Source organism: Pollicipes pollicipes, unplaced genomic scaffold (genome assembly GCF_011947565.3).
Source record: "Pollicipes pollicipes isolate AB1234 unplaced genomic scaffold, Ppol_2.1 Scaffold_4002;HRSCAF=4701_pilon_pilon_pilon, whole genome shotgun sequence".
Lineage (NCBI taxonomy): Eukaryota > Metazoa > Arthropoda > Thecostraca > Pollicipedomorpha > Pollicipedidae > Pollicipes > Pollicipes pollicipes.
In genome coordinates, this window is record NW_023596420.1 from 26173790 (window position 1) to 26192809 (window position 19020).

Below are 19020 nucleotides of genomic sequence, written 5' to 3' on the forward strand. Positions count from 1 at the left end.
TCTTGATCCGGAAATTCGCAGTCGGATGGCGGGATCAGGGCTCACGCAGCACACTCCGCGTGATCAGCGGTTGATAAGTGCCTCGCGTCTAGAAGGCGTGGCGGATGGGTCGGGACGCTCAAACTGAATTTCCCTTGGGCATAGTTCACGTGAGATTCACTGGAGCTGTGACCTTGCTAGCAATAACAATTCAGTGCAGCCCATTTCTTTGGAACGTATATCACGCGACGAATGCACGCTGTGTGACATCTGATCGGCGAAAGTGTGAGCTGGAGATGTCGTTTACCGAAGGTGTCTGGCTTCGTTACCGTGTGATGATAATGATTTGGAGTTTTGCACACGTTGTCTACAAACGGTCATGCAGCGCCCGCAGGCTTTGACATCATCATCTAAGTGATGATGATGTCAAAGCCTATGTATGGCCTTTGGCACCATCTATACCACTCCATGCTTTTGCCTCGTTCGTCTCGTACCGACCAAGGCGTCTTACCAGTCATCATTCATCAAACATTGCAATGCACTCTGGTGAAATGACGAGGGACCCAGCCGCATTAAAGGAAGTGTTTCACATTTGTATAGAGTTTTGAATTGAAAAAGCCATCTGGGTCACTCGGCGCAGTTCACGGCCCTGTCCTTCTGGAAACCTAAACCCCTCCAGTTTCTGAGCTACACGCCCGCGAACATGCGGAGACTATTTCAAGGTCAGTCAGGCATCATTCCGCCATCATAACGTCATTCCATCGACCATGTGGTGACCAAGGCCAAGAAAATATAACTGTCAAGTCGTTCATATCTGACGGTCGTGAGCACGATTTCCAGATATAATGGTCGTCCACTGGCTTTCAATTAATGTTGTGCAAGGTCAATACGGCGTTAAGCATACTTATGAACAGAGAAATTGTGTTCTCTAAAGCAGTCTTCTCCACCTAAACTAGACCAAAATTTTTAAGTTATCTTTTTTCACCATGTCTGATGTTTGCTCCAACATCTCCGAAAATGCGGAACATTCCCTATAGGGATATGGTAAGCATGACAGCTTCCTTATAAGGATATGGTAAGCATGACAGCTACGAGCGAATCTGCGGACCAACCGAGCCCTAAAGAAATTTTGCGGGTTTCCTTGCGAAAATGAAATACAATCTTATGCATTCATTTTAGCGGAAATTAAGTCAGATCACTATCAGAACTACTCCGCTCTCATGGCATCCCTATATTCGTACTTATTAACATCGGAATGCAGGCAGCTGTCAGTCCTGCGGAAGAAAACGAGGCCCGATGAATGTCATTGTGCTATGCCTGGGGATCCATAAAGATCTGTGTCATGGATTTTAAGATTTTTTGTGCTCCAGAGACACTGAATTTGTCCTGACGAGACTGGAATGGTTAAAAAGTATACTCGGCAAGATGTGACGAAACAAAATTCCTTGACGACAGAATATCAGTACTGGGCTGTGGATGTATTCAACACGACTTAGCCCGACCTAACAGTGAAAAATAAAGGTTTTAATACGCTTACTTCCATGTGCTTACGTGGCCTAAACGTGCACAGGCGTTTTGACCTCAGCAACTCTGTTCACAGCAGTATTACCACCTAGCAATGAGGCCGCGTAGCAGTGATGTCCGTGGCTGATAAGTCGTCTAGAATCGCTGCCCCATTTTTTAAATTTCTGCACGTTTGGTTGCGTGAGTTGTTCGCTCGAGAAACGCTCGGATCGGTTTCCTTGCTGAGCATGTCTTGATGCGTGGACACTGACCCAATCACCAAAGTGGCATGGGTGCCAAGCGACGATGGAATGTCTTTATGTACAATGCAATGCAATAAACCGCCCCGTCCGTGGTAAAATGCCCCCCCCCCCCCCCTCCCGCCTTCTCGTCGGGGAATTACATCGACACACGTGGGATTCGAGCCAATTTGGCGTGAGCCGCTGCAATTCGGGTTCGGACGTGGCACGTGGCGGAAGCGCCGTTTAAGGTCCATTGGTTTTGAAGCGGGCGGCCCGAAAACGCGACCCTCTCCAAATCCGACGAGCAGCCGTTCGAAATCGTGGCTACGTCTCGGCAATCAGGGGTCGGAGTGACAAGATATTGACACAATTAGATGGACAATTGGACGCGGCATCGCGCGGTGTCGGAGGTGCGGTCCCTGACGTACCCTTATTCATGGGGCATGGGGAGTTAATGCGACGCACGGTTGCACGGATAGCCGCCGCGCAAGCCGGAAATGCCGACATTTCGAAAGTGGTGCCGAATACAACACGCCGTAATCGAAACTGTGGTCAGAGTCTTAGCGAAATTTTCGTCGCCGCGTGCATTGATGCATTAACTATATTCGCCATCCACTTATTTGTCATTATGTGCATCTTTCCGTCCACACACCAACTTTACCCAAACGGTCGCAACGCTTTTATTTGAGAAATATCCGAAGAAACCACACACATCGAGTGAAGAACGATGAGCAACAGGCACGATAAGAGTGTCCAGGAAATGCAGTAAGTATTTCAGAGGAACTCAATGCTATAGTGAAACAGCACTCTCTCTGGCTTCACCGGGTGTGTTTTTATGCCACTAAAAAATCAGTTAACACAAATAAATCGCAGCAGCATTGACACTTGGAAGTATTCATTATTCACTACATATTAGGGATGTAGCATTCCCAGTGGTAGTATGTACGGGTTTCTTGAATTTTTGAAATGCGTAACAATGCTCCAACGGCGGTGGAAATCTGGAGAGCAGGATATGAACGTCCCTGGTAGCCAGCACATCACGCCCGGTTCCCCTCAGGCATCCCGGCAGCCAGAGTTTGGATTAGCCGGGGAATCCTATGAATGGTGTTGAGTGGATGCCGAAATAATCCAACCACTCATTGTACATATACGCCCCGTCGTTGAACGAAGCCAACCCACGAGCACTTGTTTTTAAGATCAAAACTTGTGAGTGACACTACTGTGTTATGAAACGGCAACTGTCTGTGGACATTTTGTCATGTGAATGTTGATGGCAGTACTTCCGCTAGTGCAAGAATCTTTGCATACAAGTTGTGTCCGCGGTAATCGTACTTGTGAAAATTTTGCCACGTTAAGATTCTGATTGCACTTTTGTCAGCAGGATTCTTGTCGTGCGTAAGTTTATGTTGAACAGTGTTGTGCAAGAGTGAATGCAGATGTTTTGTCAGCACCATCTTCCTCGTGTAGAAATACCATTTTGCAATAGTGATAATGACGTGATATGTTGGAATTATCTAATATATGATAATATGTGAAAAATATTCTGATTAATGCCCATTGTGTGGATTGCTAGGTTTTTATGTTGAAAACATAATTCGAACCTTTTCAATAGATATGTTTACAGGATCAGAGCTCACGCTAAGCAGTGCTTGAGTCCTAACCCCGATCATCCGTTGGGTCAATGCCCGGTCAATGTCAGCATTGGGGGGAGGGGGAGGGGGCACAGTCAAATGTGCCGCGATGCTCGGCGCGATCCTTCTTGCCACTAACCAACTTAGTTATCCGGACGGCAGTTGTTGGATGCGTTTACACGTTCAACCTGTCCTGCTCTCTGCAAGACGCGTTTCCTTGGAAAGTTGCTCAACAAAGATGCTGAAAATCGCAAGATATCTCAAACCCGATTTCAGGATAATTGGACGCTATTTACCGCGTAACGGAAGTCAGTACCAAATCCAGGCAGTCACAATGCGGTACGCTTTATTCACCATTCTTCATCGATGACGCAACCAAAATGGAGTTGTGATGTGACTATAATTTGGACTCACGGTCGTTAATCTGCTAAGTCAAGTCACGATGTTTTCCCTACGGCCTGGAAGATCTTTCACGCTTCCACACGACGATAGTCGAAGAAACGGAACGCTCGTTGGGACCATGTAGCGGCAGCCATTGGCTTAGGTTTAGTCGAAAATAGTAATTGAGTCATGCATGAAATATGACATTAACCCGATGGAAGCATGCGCTAAAAAATCAAAAGCGTCTTGCCTCCCCATTTGCATTGTCGAGGTCCCCAATACCCAGTGCGCTAGTGCTGGACATATAAGTGCATCCATCCACGGCAGTCAGTGATCACAGCTTGTTGTACGTTAAGGCATTGCAACCTTACACCCAGCATGTAATGAATAACGGAGACGACATGTGCCGGGCTTGCACCTGCATTACAGCACAGCGCACACTACAAGGGACTGGCACCGTGTGACATGACGTAAGGTGACAGCCAGCGGAGATCAGATCAGGTCAGGTCAGATCAGATCAGATCAGACCAGACCAGATCAGACCGGGTCAAATCAGATCAGGTCAGATCAGACCGGATAAGGTCAGATCAGATCAGATCAGATCATATCAGATAAGATCAGATCAGACCAGATTTGATCAGGTCAGATCAGATCAGGTCAGATAAGGTCAGGTCAGATCAGATGAGATCAGACAAGGTCAGATAAGATTGGACCCATCCGTCTCACGTACCCTGTTCAAGGGGATCGGTGAGGCACTGGTGACAGGGGTTCGTGTGGCCCTCGCCTCGTCGACCCGCTTTCTTCGCCTCCTTTCACTCCGAGCAAGGAAGTACTAGTGCCATAAACAATGATATCATCATCACCTGACGGGTGATGGGCGTCACTAGATCTGAATCTGGGAACGGTTACTTTGCATTTGATTGGCGCTGAGAAACCCTCACAATGTTTTTTTTAAAGAAAGTATCACACCTTTTTGTACTTCTCACTTATTGCTACATCAGACGTGCACAATTTAATCAGTGCCAGTTTTCCCGAAATTCCTCCTGAATAGCTCAGAATTCTTATATGAAGTAGCCGAACCTGCCGGAGAAATCTCATTCGAGTTCCTGCTCACCACCATGAAAGTAACACGCTCCACTGGCCCTGTTTTTCCAAAGTGTGTGTTCTGTAACATTTTCAACACACTTACGTGTCAAAATGTTTGTACAATGAACGCTACGGAAGTTTGAAACGCTCTGTATAGGCAACAAAATATGCGAGAATGAAGCTATTACCTCGTAAATTCAACGAAATGTTATGCTATGACTTTTGTCTCTCCCCCGAGCGTTAACCACAGCGGCTCTTTTTGGGGCGCACTTTGGCTTTGGAAATATCTCATGATCTATGTGAGGCATTGGTTTAAACTGCAACCGACTTACTTTTCAGTAGCAGGCTCTTGCGCGCTGGGCCAATCACAAACGCTCTGTTATTCGCACCACTACATGGAGGTGCACACTGGATGTCATGGCGACGGTGGTTGCGACTGCAGGGAAGAAGCCTAGGGCTGTTACAAAGCGTTGACAGCGTAATTTGGACGATAGATAATTAAAGTTGATACCGTTGTTCTGACTTGCCGGTGTTGCAGCGGCGCTACCCAGTGCTATTACCAGACGTAACTAATCCTGAGGTTTCACTAGTGTATGCTTTTGAAATATGTCGCAAAGGTAGGATACTCCCTTCGTTACCCATAAAATGTATTAGCTTTATGCACCCATCATTTACAATTAATCGTGCGGCTGATAATAACTTTTCTTTTGCTAAGGAACAAATCATAGCTTCATCTCACCATTGCATTGAGCGTCAGGGTGATAGTTGCATATTCAAATCGATTAATATTCATGCCGAAGAAGCGCCCGGCAAGCGAGGTACGGAAATGAGCGCTCATATTCCACACATAAATTCGTTTGCTGGCAACTCGTGTTAATTTCAGCTGACATTTGCACTATTTACGAGGACCTAGATAACGTGAGACATAATAGCGTATGATGGTGCGGATTTCTCCAGATCGACGGCACGCCAACCACGAGCCGAGCTGAACATACCACTGCTGGCATGACACGCACGCACACACCCACGTACACGCACGCGCACACCCACGTACACGCACGCGCACACACAAACTGAATTAGATGTGCTGTTGCAGGGCGATGTATTTCACGAGGCCTTACGCTTACAGCTGCGTACTGAAGCTGCATGAACTGCAATAGCTACATCAAGCTAGTAGTCTTGTGTGTAAGCGGTGCGCGCCGCCGCGCTGTGTCGGCCGGCGCGCTTGAGCTACTCACGCGACAGCTTGGGTGGCTTGTAGCGGGTGCAGCTGAGCCAGTTGTACTGCTGCTGGCTGCCGGGCTCGCTCTGCTGCCGGCCGCGCCCGTCGGCCAGGATGTGCTCGATGCTGAAGTCGCTGAGCCGGGCGCGGCCGGTGCTGGCCTCGTGTGCTGGCGGACGGCGGCCGCAGTCTCCGTCCGCCGGCGCGGTCCGACCGACCGCCGGCGGCGTTCCGACCCCCGCCTGACCCGGCTCGACCCAAGCCCGGCCCGGCGCCGCTAGCCACGGCGCCGCCGCCGGCTCCGGCCCGTACAGCGACTGGCAGAGCTCGTGGTAGCGTAGCACGTCCAGGTAACTGAGCGGCGCGGCCGGCTCGGAGGCGGCTGGACGCTGCATGCTGTCGGGGCGGCGGTCGCCTGTCGTATGGCCAGCCGCCAGCACCGCCGCGCGCGCCGCCACCATACCACCTCTAATGAGCCGTGCCCGACAGCCGTCGCCCCACTCACCGGTCGCCCACCTAATTGGCTAAACAAATAATGTTTGGCCGAATGAGCGTTCGCTGGAGATCGGCGGTCTCGGCCGCACCGCTAATCTGCCCACGAGCTTTGTTTTCGGCGGCCGCGCGAAAGGACCCGAAATGGCGCCGACCGCGCGGGCCTAATGCGGCTTTTTCTGTTTTCGCGTGCCGACAAGCGGCTCAGCGCCAAAAGGACAAACCCGTTGCCGGTGGAGCTGCCGGCGGATTTGTTTTTCGCGCCGATAATGTTTCATAAAGCGCGGCACGGGACTGTATCCCGTGTCAATTAGTGGCAAAATTAGCTGTGCCAGCGAAGCGCGGAAGGAAAGGAGTGCTCTGTTGTGGGTAACAAGCCAGACCTTTAGCTGAGCGCCGCTCAGCGGCCGCTAACAAGAAAACGGACAGAGTGACACGCGCTCCGGGGCTTAATTAAGACGGGGATTGTGTGTCGCACGACACAGGCACGGCAAATGACGAGCGTTCGGAGAGCGTGACACAAATAACACACATCCGCATGGGATTTGGCCGGCCAGAGCCGGCCTGCACGAGATCGAAGCGCTAACTTCCGACGCATGAAATAAGCCCAGCCCACGTTCGATTAATGCACCGCTGAAAGCACATGGCGCGCAGATGAGGGATCGAGCCTCCAAGCCATCACGTACCTTCTGCATTCTTGAGGATTAGATTTTGTTTGCCCGGGCATACATCTATTGCGATCGCAAGACATACCTATGTTTGGTCCTGATCGTTATCCCACAATGTGTATTCTTCCATTCAATTCTTGATAATTTTGGTCTTATGGATGCTGCTCCCAGCGCCCACATCCTCTATGTGTTGGGAGACGCCCTCACTAAATGGACGCTGCATTACCATCCAATTTGTTCGAACAGGGCAACAAATTTGTTCCGGCCTGTGTTAGTCACTTGGCATTACGCGGTTTATAGCGTGTCGTCCAAAGTCATGGGCCAAGGCGCAGCTGACAGTGGCCAAGTCCTCTTGAGGAGGAACTTCAACAACTCAAATGGGCCAAATTCACCAGGATTTATCTCGAAACAAACGCGTCGGCCAGTGGCTGTGGCAATGGCAGTGGCAGACACGAGGCCGGCCAAAACCCGACGTATTAGTCACGACACGGCCGGACCGGCCACTGCACTGCAGTCACGTTAGTCACGACACAGCTGGACCGGCCCCACTGTACTGCAGCCATGTTAGTCGCGATACAGCCGGACCGGCCACTGCACTACAGTCATGTTAGTGACGACACAGCCGGACCGGCCCACAGCACTGCAGTCATGTTAGTCACGACACAGCCGGACCGGCCCACTGCACTGCAGTCATGTTAGTCACGACACAGCCGGACCGGCCACTGCACTGCAGCAATGTCAGTCACGACACAGCCGGACAGGCCACTGCACTGCAGCCACGTTAGTCACGACACAGCCGGACCGGCCCACAGCACTGCAGTCATGTTAGTCACGACACAGCCGGACCGGCCCACTGCACTGCAGTCATGTTAGTCACGACACAGCCGGACAGGCCACTGCACTGCAGCCACGTTAGTCACGACACAGCCGGACCGGCCCACAGCACTGCAGTCATGTTAGTCACGACGCAGCCGGACCGGCCACTGCACTGCAGTCATGTCAGTCACGACACAGCCGGACAGGCCACTGCACTGCAGCCACGTTAGTCACGACACAGCCGGACCGGCCACCGCACTGCAGTCATGTGAGTGACGACACAGCCGGACCGGCCACTGCGCTACAGCCACGTCAGTCACGACACAACCGGATCGCCCCCACCGCACTAGCCCTGCTTGTGTTCACAGCAGGTGAGTCCTTCAGACACCCCGCTAGCCGTCTGTGATTTTTGTGACGTGTGAGGTTATACCATAAAACTTGGTGAATCGTCATGATTTCCCTTACGTAACCTAGCTACAAGCTGCAAAGTCCTACAAACGTAAGATACTGCATGTACGAGAACATACGATCTTGGTTGGGAATATTCCAGCTCGCTACGTTACTAAAAGTTATGTTACCGGTTCCCGAAACCCTGTCCGTGCAAAGTTGTTTTAATAATTAAAGTTGATGACGTAGGTCAAAAATTCCGTCGGACTTGCAGTAGAGCTACGAAAGGCCAGGGGGTCTGAGGAGCGGCGGTATTGAGGTGGGCCACTCTGCCAACAGGCGCGTCCCGTAGCGGTCCTGGTCCGGGAGGCAGCACCAGGAACGGGCTCAGCCCAGTCACCCAGTAGCCAAACAGAATGAATAAATATGCATGTGAACTGTTCGAGCTACCCTGATTTGTTAAGGATGTTTCGCAAATGCCACAGGTTGCACCGATGATAAAAGCGTGCATTTAGTATACATAGGAACTATAGCGCATACCTGGTTGGCGCATACCCACGCCCGTTAGTACGTCGCACGTGCTGCTCGGCTGCCGCAGAATCGGTCGCTGAACCACGTGCGGTAGGCAAGTCAGTTCACGTCTTAAAATCTGTGCTTGTGGGACTCGTATCTAAAAACCAGTTGGCCCATGGCCAACACAGCCGACCCATATAATGCGGGCCGTGCGATCGCGAAGCGCTGCTCGTTGGGGTAAAGATGTAGGCGAACATTTTCCATCGGATTGGAATTCCTCTTCTGGGGTGGTGGGAGCGGAGACTTCCCGACAAGTTGTTTTTACCAAGGATTATCTAACAGCTATCTGGAGATCTCTCGAGAGCCTGGTCAAGTTTCTGATAAAAAGATGGCCGATGACCAACATATCACCGGTCGGTACCGAAGAGGAGGACAGGCGCTCGAAACGGCCATATATGGAGATGTCACGTGATTGTGTCGACACTGCGGACGTTTCAGTGATGGTTGCCATTAAAAAAAAAAACACGTCAGTGAGATGTTTGAGCGTGCCTGTGATGGCGCCACCGCCTCGACGGCCGCTGGGGGCCGGAGCCCAGTACCTTACGGAGCAATGAGTCATTTCTGTCGCTGCCACTTGTTGCCAACTCCGTTGTTCCCAGGTGTAAACGACACACATTGGACGCCATCAACGCTAAATGTGCGGTTGCCCCCTAGTAGACCTAAAAAGGTAACACAAATATAACGTAACCCAGAATTAATACAACTCGCAGCGAAAGTCATGGCGGTAACTCAGCCACTTCACAGAATAATGATGTTTAAGCCTTCTTCCCAAGACTGCGTTCGAGATTAAAGACACATCCCATTTTGGGAGGGCGTCACGCGGGCGGCGTGGCCCCGCTGCCGGCTGGCCCACATGAAACCCCATCCGCGTCTGCCACTTCTGCTGTAAAAAGACGTTACCCGGACGCCGACCGGGCCATTAATTCCGCCACGGCGCGCCGCCGAACTGGCCGTTCGGATAATAGCAAATGTCACACACCGCTTCACACCAAAGGGTTAGCGGATGGAACGGTAGAAAACGGGAGAGGGGGAACTCTAGACGCGAAGGACAAGGTAATCATCAAATGGGCTTATCACTGTATCTCACGAACTTTCTCTCACGACAAACCATCGCCGTTCGCTGATCCAGACCGAAATAACCCAACCGACTGTAACGAGCGCACATGCTTAACGACAACAAATTAGTTCAGCTACCGTGCAATTCAAGCAAAATGCACGTTTGCAGCCGGAGAAAGCAGCTGGATCGCTGTGGACATGTTGGAGGGCGTTTTCTGTTTTAAATATTATTATGTACTTGGCCTCGGTTTTCAGCACGCGTCGTATCAGATTCCTCATAACACACTTCGGATGGATAAAATAACCTAAATTTGGAGCGGGACTGGCGCATTTTGCCTTCGATGTCGTGCGTGCATATTAAGGCAAAATTAACAACACGGTATTGCGGGCCAATAACAACAAAGTGATATTAGGGTGATGCATTTTTATAATAGCTTTAAGTAGCGATTGCAGTGGAGAACCACCAAAGAACACTGACGTTTCTGGCTCAGGAGAGCTGCACGGCGTTATATTGCAAAACTCCAGACCACCTTGACCAATTCTCGGACGGGAGGCGGATTTTATACAGTTTGCCAGCTGCATGCAAAAGCTTAAATAGGGCTCCATTCATCCATGTACTACTGGCGTCAGCATGCTTCTTTCCTAGATCCTGCGACAAACTAATGATGATGCGTACGTTCATTTACGAACATTTATTGCAAGATTAATGGTGTCTACCAAATAAAATTGGCCAACTTGACGCTTACAGGCATCCGATAGCCATGTCCATATTTCGTGACAAACAAAGCGCGTAAATCTGATGTGACAATGTGATACCAGCTTGGCTGGCTGCGCCCAGACCATTCAGTGTGCGCATACCGGTTCCCTTCCTCGTCCTAAAAGTGAGCCGCGGGCGTTTGCTTTAATGCATCCGCATTGAACTGTCTGGCATCTCTATCAGTTGCAATATTCCTTGAAAAAGCTGACCTTCGGCCGCGACACGCCACTTATTTCTTGGCAGCGCTTGGGCCCCGCGGGATGTGAGGTGTTCAAAGCACCCTGCATTTTCGACGGCGCGTATGAAAATTCCGACGCACGATGAGGCCATGACAGGTATCTAACTCAGGCAAAGCCTACCTTTGTTTGGGAATGGATTATATATATTTACTGCTATATTATTTGTGCACAGTTTGCGGTCGCACATTTCCAGACTGCATGGTGGAAAAAAGTTGTAACAAATGTATGAGTAAAAAGTTACAAAAATGGTTCCGTCAGCGTCTAGCCCGCACGCACTGCTTTAATAAGGTAAAACGGAACATACATGCGTAACGAAGCTTAAATGTTTCCTTGTTAACCCTGTTCAGAATGGCCGTGGTTCACAAGACCAGCAAAGGCGCTTGGACATGGTAAAAACAACGTGACACAATACTATTCCAGGCTTCATCATCACAATATCCACACCATTGACATATCCTGTGAAACAGGCAGGGTGCAGACAATAGCACGCGCCGCTTCCCAGCCCTGCCTTAGTTAAATATTAGGGTTGGCAGAACTCGTGACCCACGCTCTCAGTCTGCCGTCAGAATCCCGCAGAATCTGCGGAAGGTACGAGCAACTCGGCACGATCCAGGTCATTCAGAGCCCAAAGTGTCATTCTGGTAAATGCGAGGGCCAAGGTTGTGGTTTCCTGTTCAGTTGGTGCTCCAGATCTCAGCCTTGGGAGGACAAATTGGGGCAAATTCGAGGATGCGCACGTTTTTGCACACTTTGAGGTGCCACATTACGCCCCCGGCGAATAGGTTATGCCATTTGTCAAATGTTTCACTCTCTCGCGCAATCCGCTATATGGCTAATGGTACAATGCATAGTTTGCGCAGCATCGACATTTTAATTACCGCATTGGCTCTTGGGTCTGTACCAGTCTGCGTTTAAGACGTCACTAATATCAAGATGTCATGCTGCCATCCGCACATGAGTGCTGTCACATAATTCTATCTGTGATGTGCGATTTCAAGCTGGTAGTGACCTTGTTTTCATATGGCGTTTTTTTTAAAGAACACCGCACACATTGCAGTTTTCAGGGCATCGTCAGCAATATCCTTTACGAGGTGACAAGCCACCTACTGTATCCCAACATTTTACGAGTGAGGTGAAGATATTCCACGTTCTCAGCGATGGCTCGCAGCGTTGCTGAAATACAATACGAGCTATCATCAAATCACAATGTGTATTGCATTGGTGGTAACAAGCCTCCTTGGCACGCCCTGGTACTGATTTGCTTATTGCAATTGCTACCATTTTGCAAAACGGTTATTCATAAGCTTCCAACGTTACGTTTGGTTATGGACACCCGTAACAGCCCCTTTATGTTTAGGTATTTTAATCTCAATGATGTGCCATGGCACGTGCACTTGTGCGCAATGGCCAGCACGCCGGACCTCAGCTCTCTCTCTCCCATCAGGCCCTCGGATGTGACGAATCTACGCCTGGTTTCTCTTATTAAGTTTAACTATGCCGCTATTTCGAACATATCAGTCTGCTGAGTGGTGACACCGGGCCGAGCAGAAACACCATTGGGGCAGCGCAGCGCACCGAGCCAACCAGGGGCCGCGATAGCCATAATCGACCGGCGACATAGCCTTACGTCTTGCCCCCCGCCCCCCCTTCCCCCCCCAGCAACAATGACAGGCTATCGAACACTGATTGGCCCTGGTTGGTTGCTGATCGGTTGGTTGCTGATCGGTTGATCGGTTGGTTGTTCGGTTGCTGACCCTTGCTTTCAGGGCGTATGCCGTTTTGTACTTTCACGTTTTGTTTGATCAGACGCTTTTATCGACAATACCGGGGTGCTGGTAGTGTAGTGGTTAGCGCGCCTGCGTTAGCGCGTCTGCGTTAACCACCGCGCGTCTGGGAAACCAGAGATACGGGGTTCGATTCCCCGTGGTGCCCGCCCTTCCTGTCAGGGTGAGAGGCAGGCGACGCCATATAGCCTCAACAGCTGAGTGCGTCGTAAAGCCCCAATGACACACATATCGGCAATACCAGTTTTCTCGAAATCCCTATGAATAACTCAGAATTTCTGTTTGAAGTAGGCGCTTCTGCGGGAGAAATCTCATTGGACTCCGTGCTCACCACTTTGAGTGATATCCTCAAATTGTCTCGCTTTTCATATTCAACGCGCGTGTTCTGCGATGCTTGCAACACACTTATTTGCCAAACTGCTTTGGTATGAAATGCTATGAAAGTTTGAAGCACTTTGCTGAAAATATGCAGGCATTAGGCTATTATCCCGCAGACAACGAAAAGTTTTGACTTGACTTGGCGTTTACCACAGTGGCTGTTTTCGAAGAGCACTTTGAATTTGGGAAACGGTGTATCACATGGTCTATGATGACGCAATGTATCAAACTTCAACCAATGCGCTCCTCGGCAACTGGCCCTCGCCACTCGCTTTGCCAATCGCAAACGTTGATTCGTACTGACGTCATTTATGCTAGTACAGGCGCTACTTTTGAGCTTGCACGCGCGCGATGTGCGGATGAAAACAGCTCAAAGTGGTTCTCCTAACCCGTAACGACTGGCAACGGCTCTCAGCGGATTTGGTCGTCATCATGACAACAGCGGTCGCGACAACCGCAGTTGTTGCGGACTTTAACAACACTCTGGATCTGCCACGAGGAGTGTAATGCTGTTACAAAGCGTTGACAGCGTGGACCAAAAAATAGCCAAACTTTATATCCGGACTATATCCTGATGGTGGTGCAGTAGCACTACCCACTGCTATTATAGACCAAAGGGTCCTGAGGGTTCACCAGGGCATGTTTTAAAAAATGCCACAAAGGTGAGACACTCCATCTAAGCGTCTCGACTCATTTATATACAGCTCTGCCACATCTCATGTGTTTTTGTGCCCTGTCCAAGTCCGCTACCTGTGAACATGAGCCCCTTCACTCTTAAACATTGTCAACATGCACACACGTATGCACGCATGCACGCACATCACGCACGCACACGCACGCACGCATGCCCATGCACTCGAGCATGCACATGCACACACACACACATAAACGCAAGCACGCAAACGTATCTCAACTGTAACGCCTGAAATGCAAAAATGCGAGACTAAGTGGTAAAATACGAAATGTTAAGTGACATCTCGTAAATGTGTAGATATTTCAAAAATAATGAAATACTACTACTAATGTCCTGATGGGATGCCTGCATGCAGTTATGCGTTAAACGAGCATGGCTCTGAGTTTGTGCTCGTCCGAGTAGTTGCATTGAATGAAAAACGAATGCTGCCATTTTCAAGTCGCGCCATATGTCATTCAACATGACTGCTGTGTATATGACTTGTGACTCAACGTGACTGCGACTGAAATGTTTCAAATCTAGATGACGCATATCGACCTAGAATTTAGTCCGTTTGTTTTCATGAACGACGATGCTTTGGTAGTTTCTTCTTTGAGCTTATCAACAATCGCCACAAATTTTGACATCTGTTTGGGTGATTTCCTTTGACACCGCTCAGGCACGACCCGCTCTGGCGTCGACCTTGCTTTGGACAGCCCATGCCCAGACCACGGGCTGTCACATCATACTGGGGCCGCATTGGGACTGACGAAGTACTGCCTCCTTTCTCCAGTGCGGCCTCAGTGTGGTGTGACCCAGTACGGAGTCCCCCAGATGGGTCTTGACGGGAACGACCCAGAGGCCAGGAGGCTCGTGCACCTCTTATGTGTGGATTGGTGCGGTGAACACATGCATCGAAGGTGTGTAATATATATGGATATAATTGCATGTTCCTCCATATGTTGTCCGGCAGAACTCTAAAGAAATGGAAATGCCCCCCCCCCACATTGCATCTCCGAGACATATATATATATATATATATATATATATATATATATATATATATATATATATATATGTATATCCATCGGCTGGCTTTAGATTCAATCGATGATATGTATCGATTACCGATGTTAGTATCTTATTTTCGATGAATATAAAGGGATAGAGAATGCCGAGAAAACTTGGTGTGGCACCACCACGAAGTAGGACACATATCAGCGAGGAAACAAGATTACTACCATTCCAGTGAATGCAGGCGAGGCCACTGCCACACCTGTCATATCCCACTCTCCACTTAGTGATGAATATGAATGTAAAATCAGCCATGAGGCTCCACGGATGTTTCACGGGCTGGATAAAAACTGTGCCTGTAGCATGCCATTCCAGCGCATGACTTCGTCCCATGGGTCCGAGAACAGCCGTCATGGCTTCGTCCTATTTGCCGTGGACGGATCAACATAGTGAAATAAAATGGTTTCTAATGATAATAAAATCCACTTAACTTCCCTCGATCGTTCCAGGGGCTCAAAAGTCGAGGTATAAACTTAACAAGCCGTTTAGTCTTTATCGTTCTAGTCAACCGCTGGTTCTCGCAGAAAAGCCATCAAGCGGCTCCACTAGTTTTTGCTGTCCACCATTACACCATGGCTGCGTGCGGTTGATCCCATCGCCGCCCGTCTCAGCCTCTGCCGTCTCAGTTACCTGCGGAACACAGCAGCGCGTCGAGCCCGGCCCGACCGGCTCTCTTTCTAGCGGCGGCAGCGGTGACAAAAAGTGGGCGCGGCGAACTGAAGGCGGTGTCGGGTTTCCCGGCTGCTGATTGGAGTATTGGATTACGGCCGGGCGCTGATTGGGTAACGCGCGGCTGCCAGAAGGTGTCGGTGCAGTGTGAATGGGGAACCGGAGTGGCTCGAGCGCACCAGCAGGCGGGCGTGGCTGCGGGCTGTCACAGCAGCTCGGGCCTGTCTGGGCAGCAGCTAGAGCTCCACACCGATACCGCACTTGGCTGAATGGTCTCATACCACGTTGGTGAGTTGGCACATAACCGCTCTACACATCAAATGTGTTTTTTTATTGGCTCACAACGGGCACAACTTGACATGTTTGTCAATGAAAGTCACATTCCTTGCGGGCCATGCCTTGACTCCTTGTAACCTAATGGTTTTGCGCCGCCAAGACATATGTATATGACGGGTTTCAGGGTTCGATTCCTAGCAACAGCCAACGGGGCGCTTTTTCTTCTCTGAGAGATAAGTCGGGCGGGCTGGGCGGTGAAAAATTACTCAACCCGCCGCCCGAAATACCAGCCAACGGGTTTATCTCTGGATTTCGCCACCTTTCTTTCCAAAGCTTGGGGGGGGGGGGGCTAGAGCCCATATTGGGGGCTGAAGCCCCCTCTTCCCAACTGAATAGGAAACTACACCCCTGGCCGCCATGCCTTAACGTGCGGCCAGCAGGCGCCGTTTGAGTAATGTCCGTGGCATGTCCACGTGAACGTTCTCATCTAGGGCCACATCACTCGCTTCAACGTTCTCAGGTGCGCGTCATCGTTAACGGGATTCTGAAAAACTGTATTTGGTTTTGAGCCGAAATAGCTATGTTGAAAATTACTTACGCATTCAGTGCATTCACATGCCTAGCCTTTTTAAGATATGATTTCTGTTTCTGAGCTAGACGCCCACGAACTTGTGCAAATTTTCGTGCGGACTATTTCAAGGTCAAACAAGCATGCATGACGCCACACAAATAATACAGCCTAACGGCAATAGTGCTCAAGGTCAAGACCGCCATTTCTGGGATCACCGACGACCATCGGCTCTCAACCAGTTAAATGCATCCAGAAAGTTTGGAATATCATTCGATCACTTGGAATACAGCCGTTTCGACCAGTACTTAACATTTCTGGGCTATGGGATGCAGAGGGCTGCTCGATAGTGGAGCAGGATTACATGCGCCTGGGGGACCGACCGCCGAGCTTAACCCGCGCAGAAACCCTCCGTAGGGTTTGTATGCACCGGGCGCCTGGTCGCGGTCCCCCTCCAGGGAGCCTCTCGACTCACTCGTGGCTGGCGCATACAGCCTGCCGTGGACAAGCGGGGCGTCGCGAGGATGCCGGGCGAAGCAGGAACGAGGATAAGGTGGCAACCTGTAGGGTGACAATTTTGCATGGCTAGTTTGGCCGCACCTGAGCGGCATGCAACCGTTCCATGGTGTAGTCAATGATGTAGTGAAGGAGCACATTTAATATATCGCAAATTTATGTTGTCTAGGGCAGTCTTCCCACTTAAAACTGTATCAGTAGTAATAAGTGAGCTGAACTCACCACATAAAATGTTTGCCTCAATGACCTCAAAATGTGGACCATTCCCTTAAAATCAAAGTACATTTGAAAATGATACACCAAAATCAGAATGCTAGTTGCCGTGGATGATCATACGTTGGGTGATATCCGTCGATAAACACACCTTTGGTGGGAGACTGGCTCGCCGGGCCGTCGGACCACCCACTCTCAAGTCTTTTGACCGAAACGACGTCCTTAGCTACAAACAAGGACGCAGCCATATTAAAGATATGGCAATGCGCCGATTTTGTAGCTGCACTTTGCGTAGATTTAGGTCTGTCCGAGCGTAAAATCCTTTGTTTGCTCCTCATTTTGTCTTGAGCATGCAAGGGGACTTCGGAAAAAACTTGTTTAACGACATCTTATTGCACATCTTGGAGACACCTAACAACATAAACTCCCTGACTTTTGCCTTTTCCTTCCGCTAAATTTTGATTTTTTGTCATCTGAATGAGCACGTACTCGAGCTGCAACTTGGAACTTAAGTATCAGGTGCCAAGTTCCCCTCTGCAGATGTAGAACACAATACTGGGAACCCAGTTTTTTTTGGGGGGGGGAGGGTCGTGGCCCCCACTTAGATATAAAGTCCCACTCCTCCGGAACAACGGCAAAAAAGTATGGGAAAGTTGTTGAGCAGCTGGGGTGGCGAAAGTACCCTCCGGCGTTTGCAGTGCGAAGAGCTTCCTTTGACAACATCCACACACAGTGCGTTTCGTTCACCACCTCCATGTTGCTGTTATAGTAGCGCCAAGTTCGTTTACCGCTGTGTGAGGCTTTGTACTTTTTCTCGCTTCAACAGAGCGGAAAAAGTCTTGCGTTCTGCGACGTCGGGTCTGCCTGAACTTGTAGGGGATAATTCGCCGTTCTGCATCTTGTGAGAGACGTATCCCCCCAGCGCCGCCGCCCCTGCCCACGGACACTCCCACGCGGATGCCTCCCACGCCGGCTGGCGCCAGAGCACTGCACAGACTGGACAAGCCCATGGGTACCCGAGAAACGTGTAACGGGCGGGCATGGGTGGGGGTAGAAGAAGAACGTTTCAGAAATGACGGGCGGATGCTTCAAAAACGCTAAGGAATGTTACCGCTTGCGCATCTTTTCACGTGCATTTAGTGCATTCGTACTGCATTTGCAGCCGCCTATCGGAGCAAAACGGCAAGCTTGGTCGTGATTTTTGTTGTAACTTGTTCATTAATTAGAAATTAGGTGCAGGAAATACAAGCAGCTGGGTTATACGTGAGTGGAACCGATTAGGAAAGGAATGGTTAGTGGGTCAGATGGACAGTTACGCGGGTGGCGGGCGGACTTAGTAAAGGAAATCCCACCCGTGAAGACCTCCAACTGAAGTGCACCGCAGACGGTCCCGTGGCACAGAAGCGAGGTCGTTGGTCAGCAGTTCATTGCGGCTCCAGCCGCTGCGACAGTAGCAACCAATGCTATGTTCTGGGTGACGAATGTATTCGGCTACTGAGCGCGCTCGGCTATGCTATGCACCAGTGACGATGCGACTGTTCGAGTGAGAGACCAGTGAGGCCACGCCACCATTACAGTCGGCACCAGCCCCTGGTGCGCTGTCTGGTCTGCTGAGCAGCAGCAGTGGTAGCGGCGGCGGTAGCGGCGGCGGCGGCTGCGGCGGCCATTTTACGGACCGGGGCGGACCTAGCCGACGCGGGGGAGGCCCGCGGTGTCGGCTGGGGCGGCGCGCGCCGTCTGGGCGCCGGCCGCGGCGCTCCGGTGCCGCCAGCCGCCCGGCTCGGCAGCCGACGCCGCCTGCTGCGGCTCGCCGGCTGACATCGTCTCCAGCTGCGGC

At 50.5% G+C, this 19020-nt stretch overlaps 2 protein-coding genes across 2 annotated transcripts in view; both read right to left on the reverse strand.

Annotated features, from left to right (window-relative positions):
- The window catches only part of LOC119094291 (homeobox protein MSX-1), a 57357-nt gene extending 50918 nt beyond the window's left edge, over window positions 1-6439 (reverse strand). Inside the window, exons 1-2 of the mRNA XM_037217364.1 lie at window positions 6357-6439; window positions 6061-6179 (exon numbers count right to left, since the gene is read on the reverse strand). Coding sequence (XP_037073259.1) covers window positions 6061-6179; window positions 6357-6439 — 202 coding nt within the window. The remainder of the gene's footprint in view (window positions 1-6060; window positions 6180-6356) is intronic.
- A 10486-nt stretch (window positions 6440-16925) lies between these two features.
- The window catches only part of LOC119094292 (uncharacterized), a 28729-nt gene continuing 26634 nt past the window's right edge, over window positions 16926-19020 (reverse strand). Inside the window, exons 6-7 of the mRNA XM_037217365.1 lie at window positions 18999-19013; window positions 16926-16949 (exon numbers count right to left, since the gene is read on the reverse strand). Of these exons, the coding sequence (XP_037073260.1) occupies window positions 16926-16949; window positions 18999-19013 (39 nt within the window). The remainder of the gene's footprint in view (window positions 16950-18998; window positions 19014-19020) is intronic.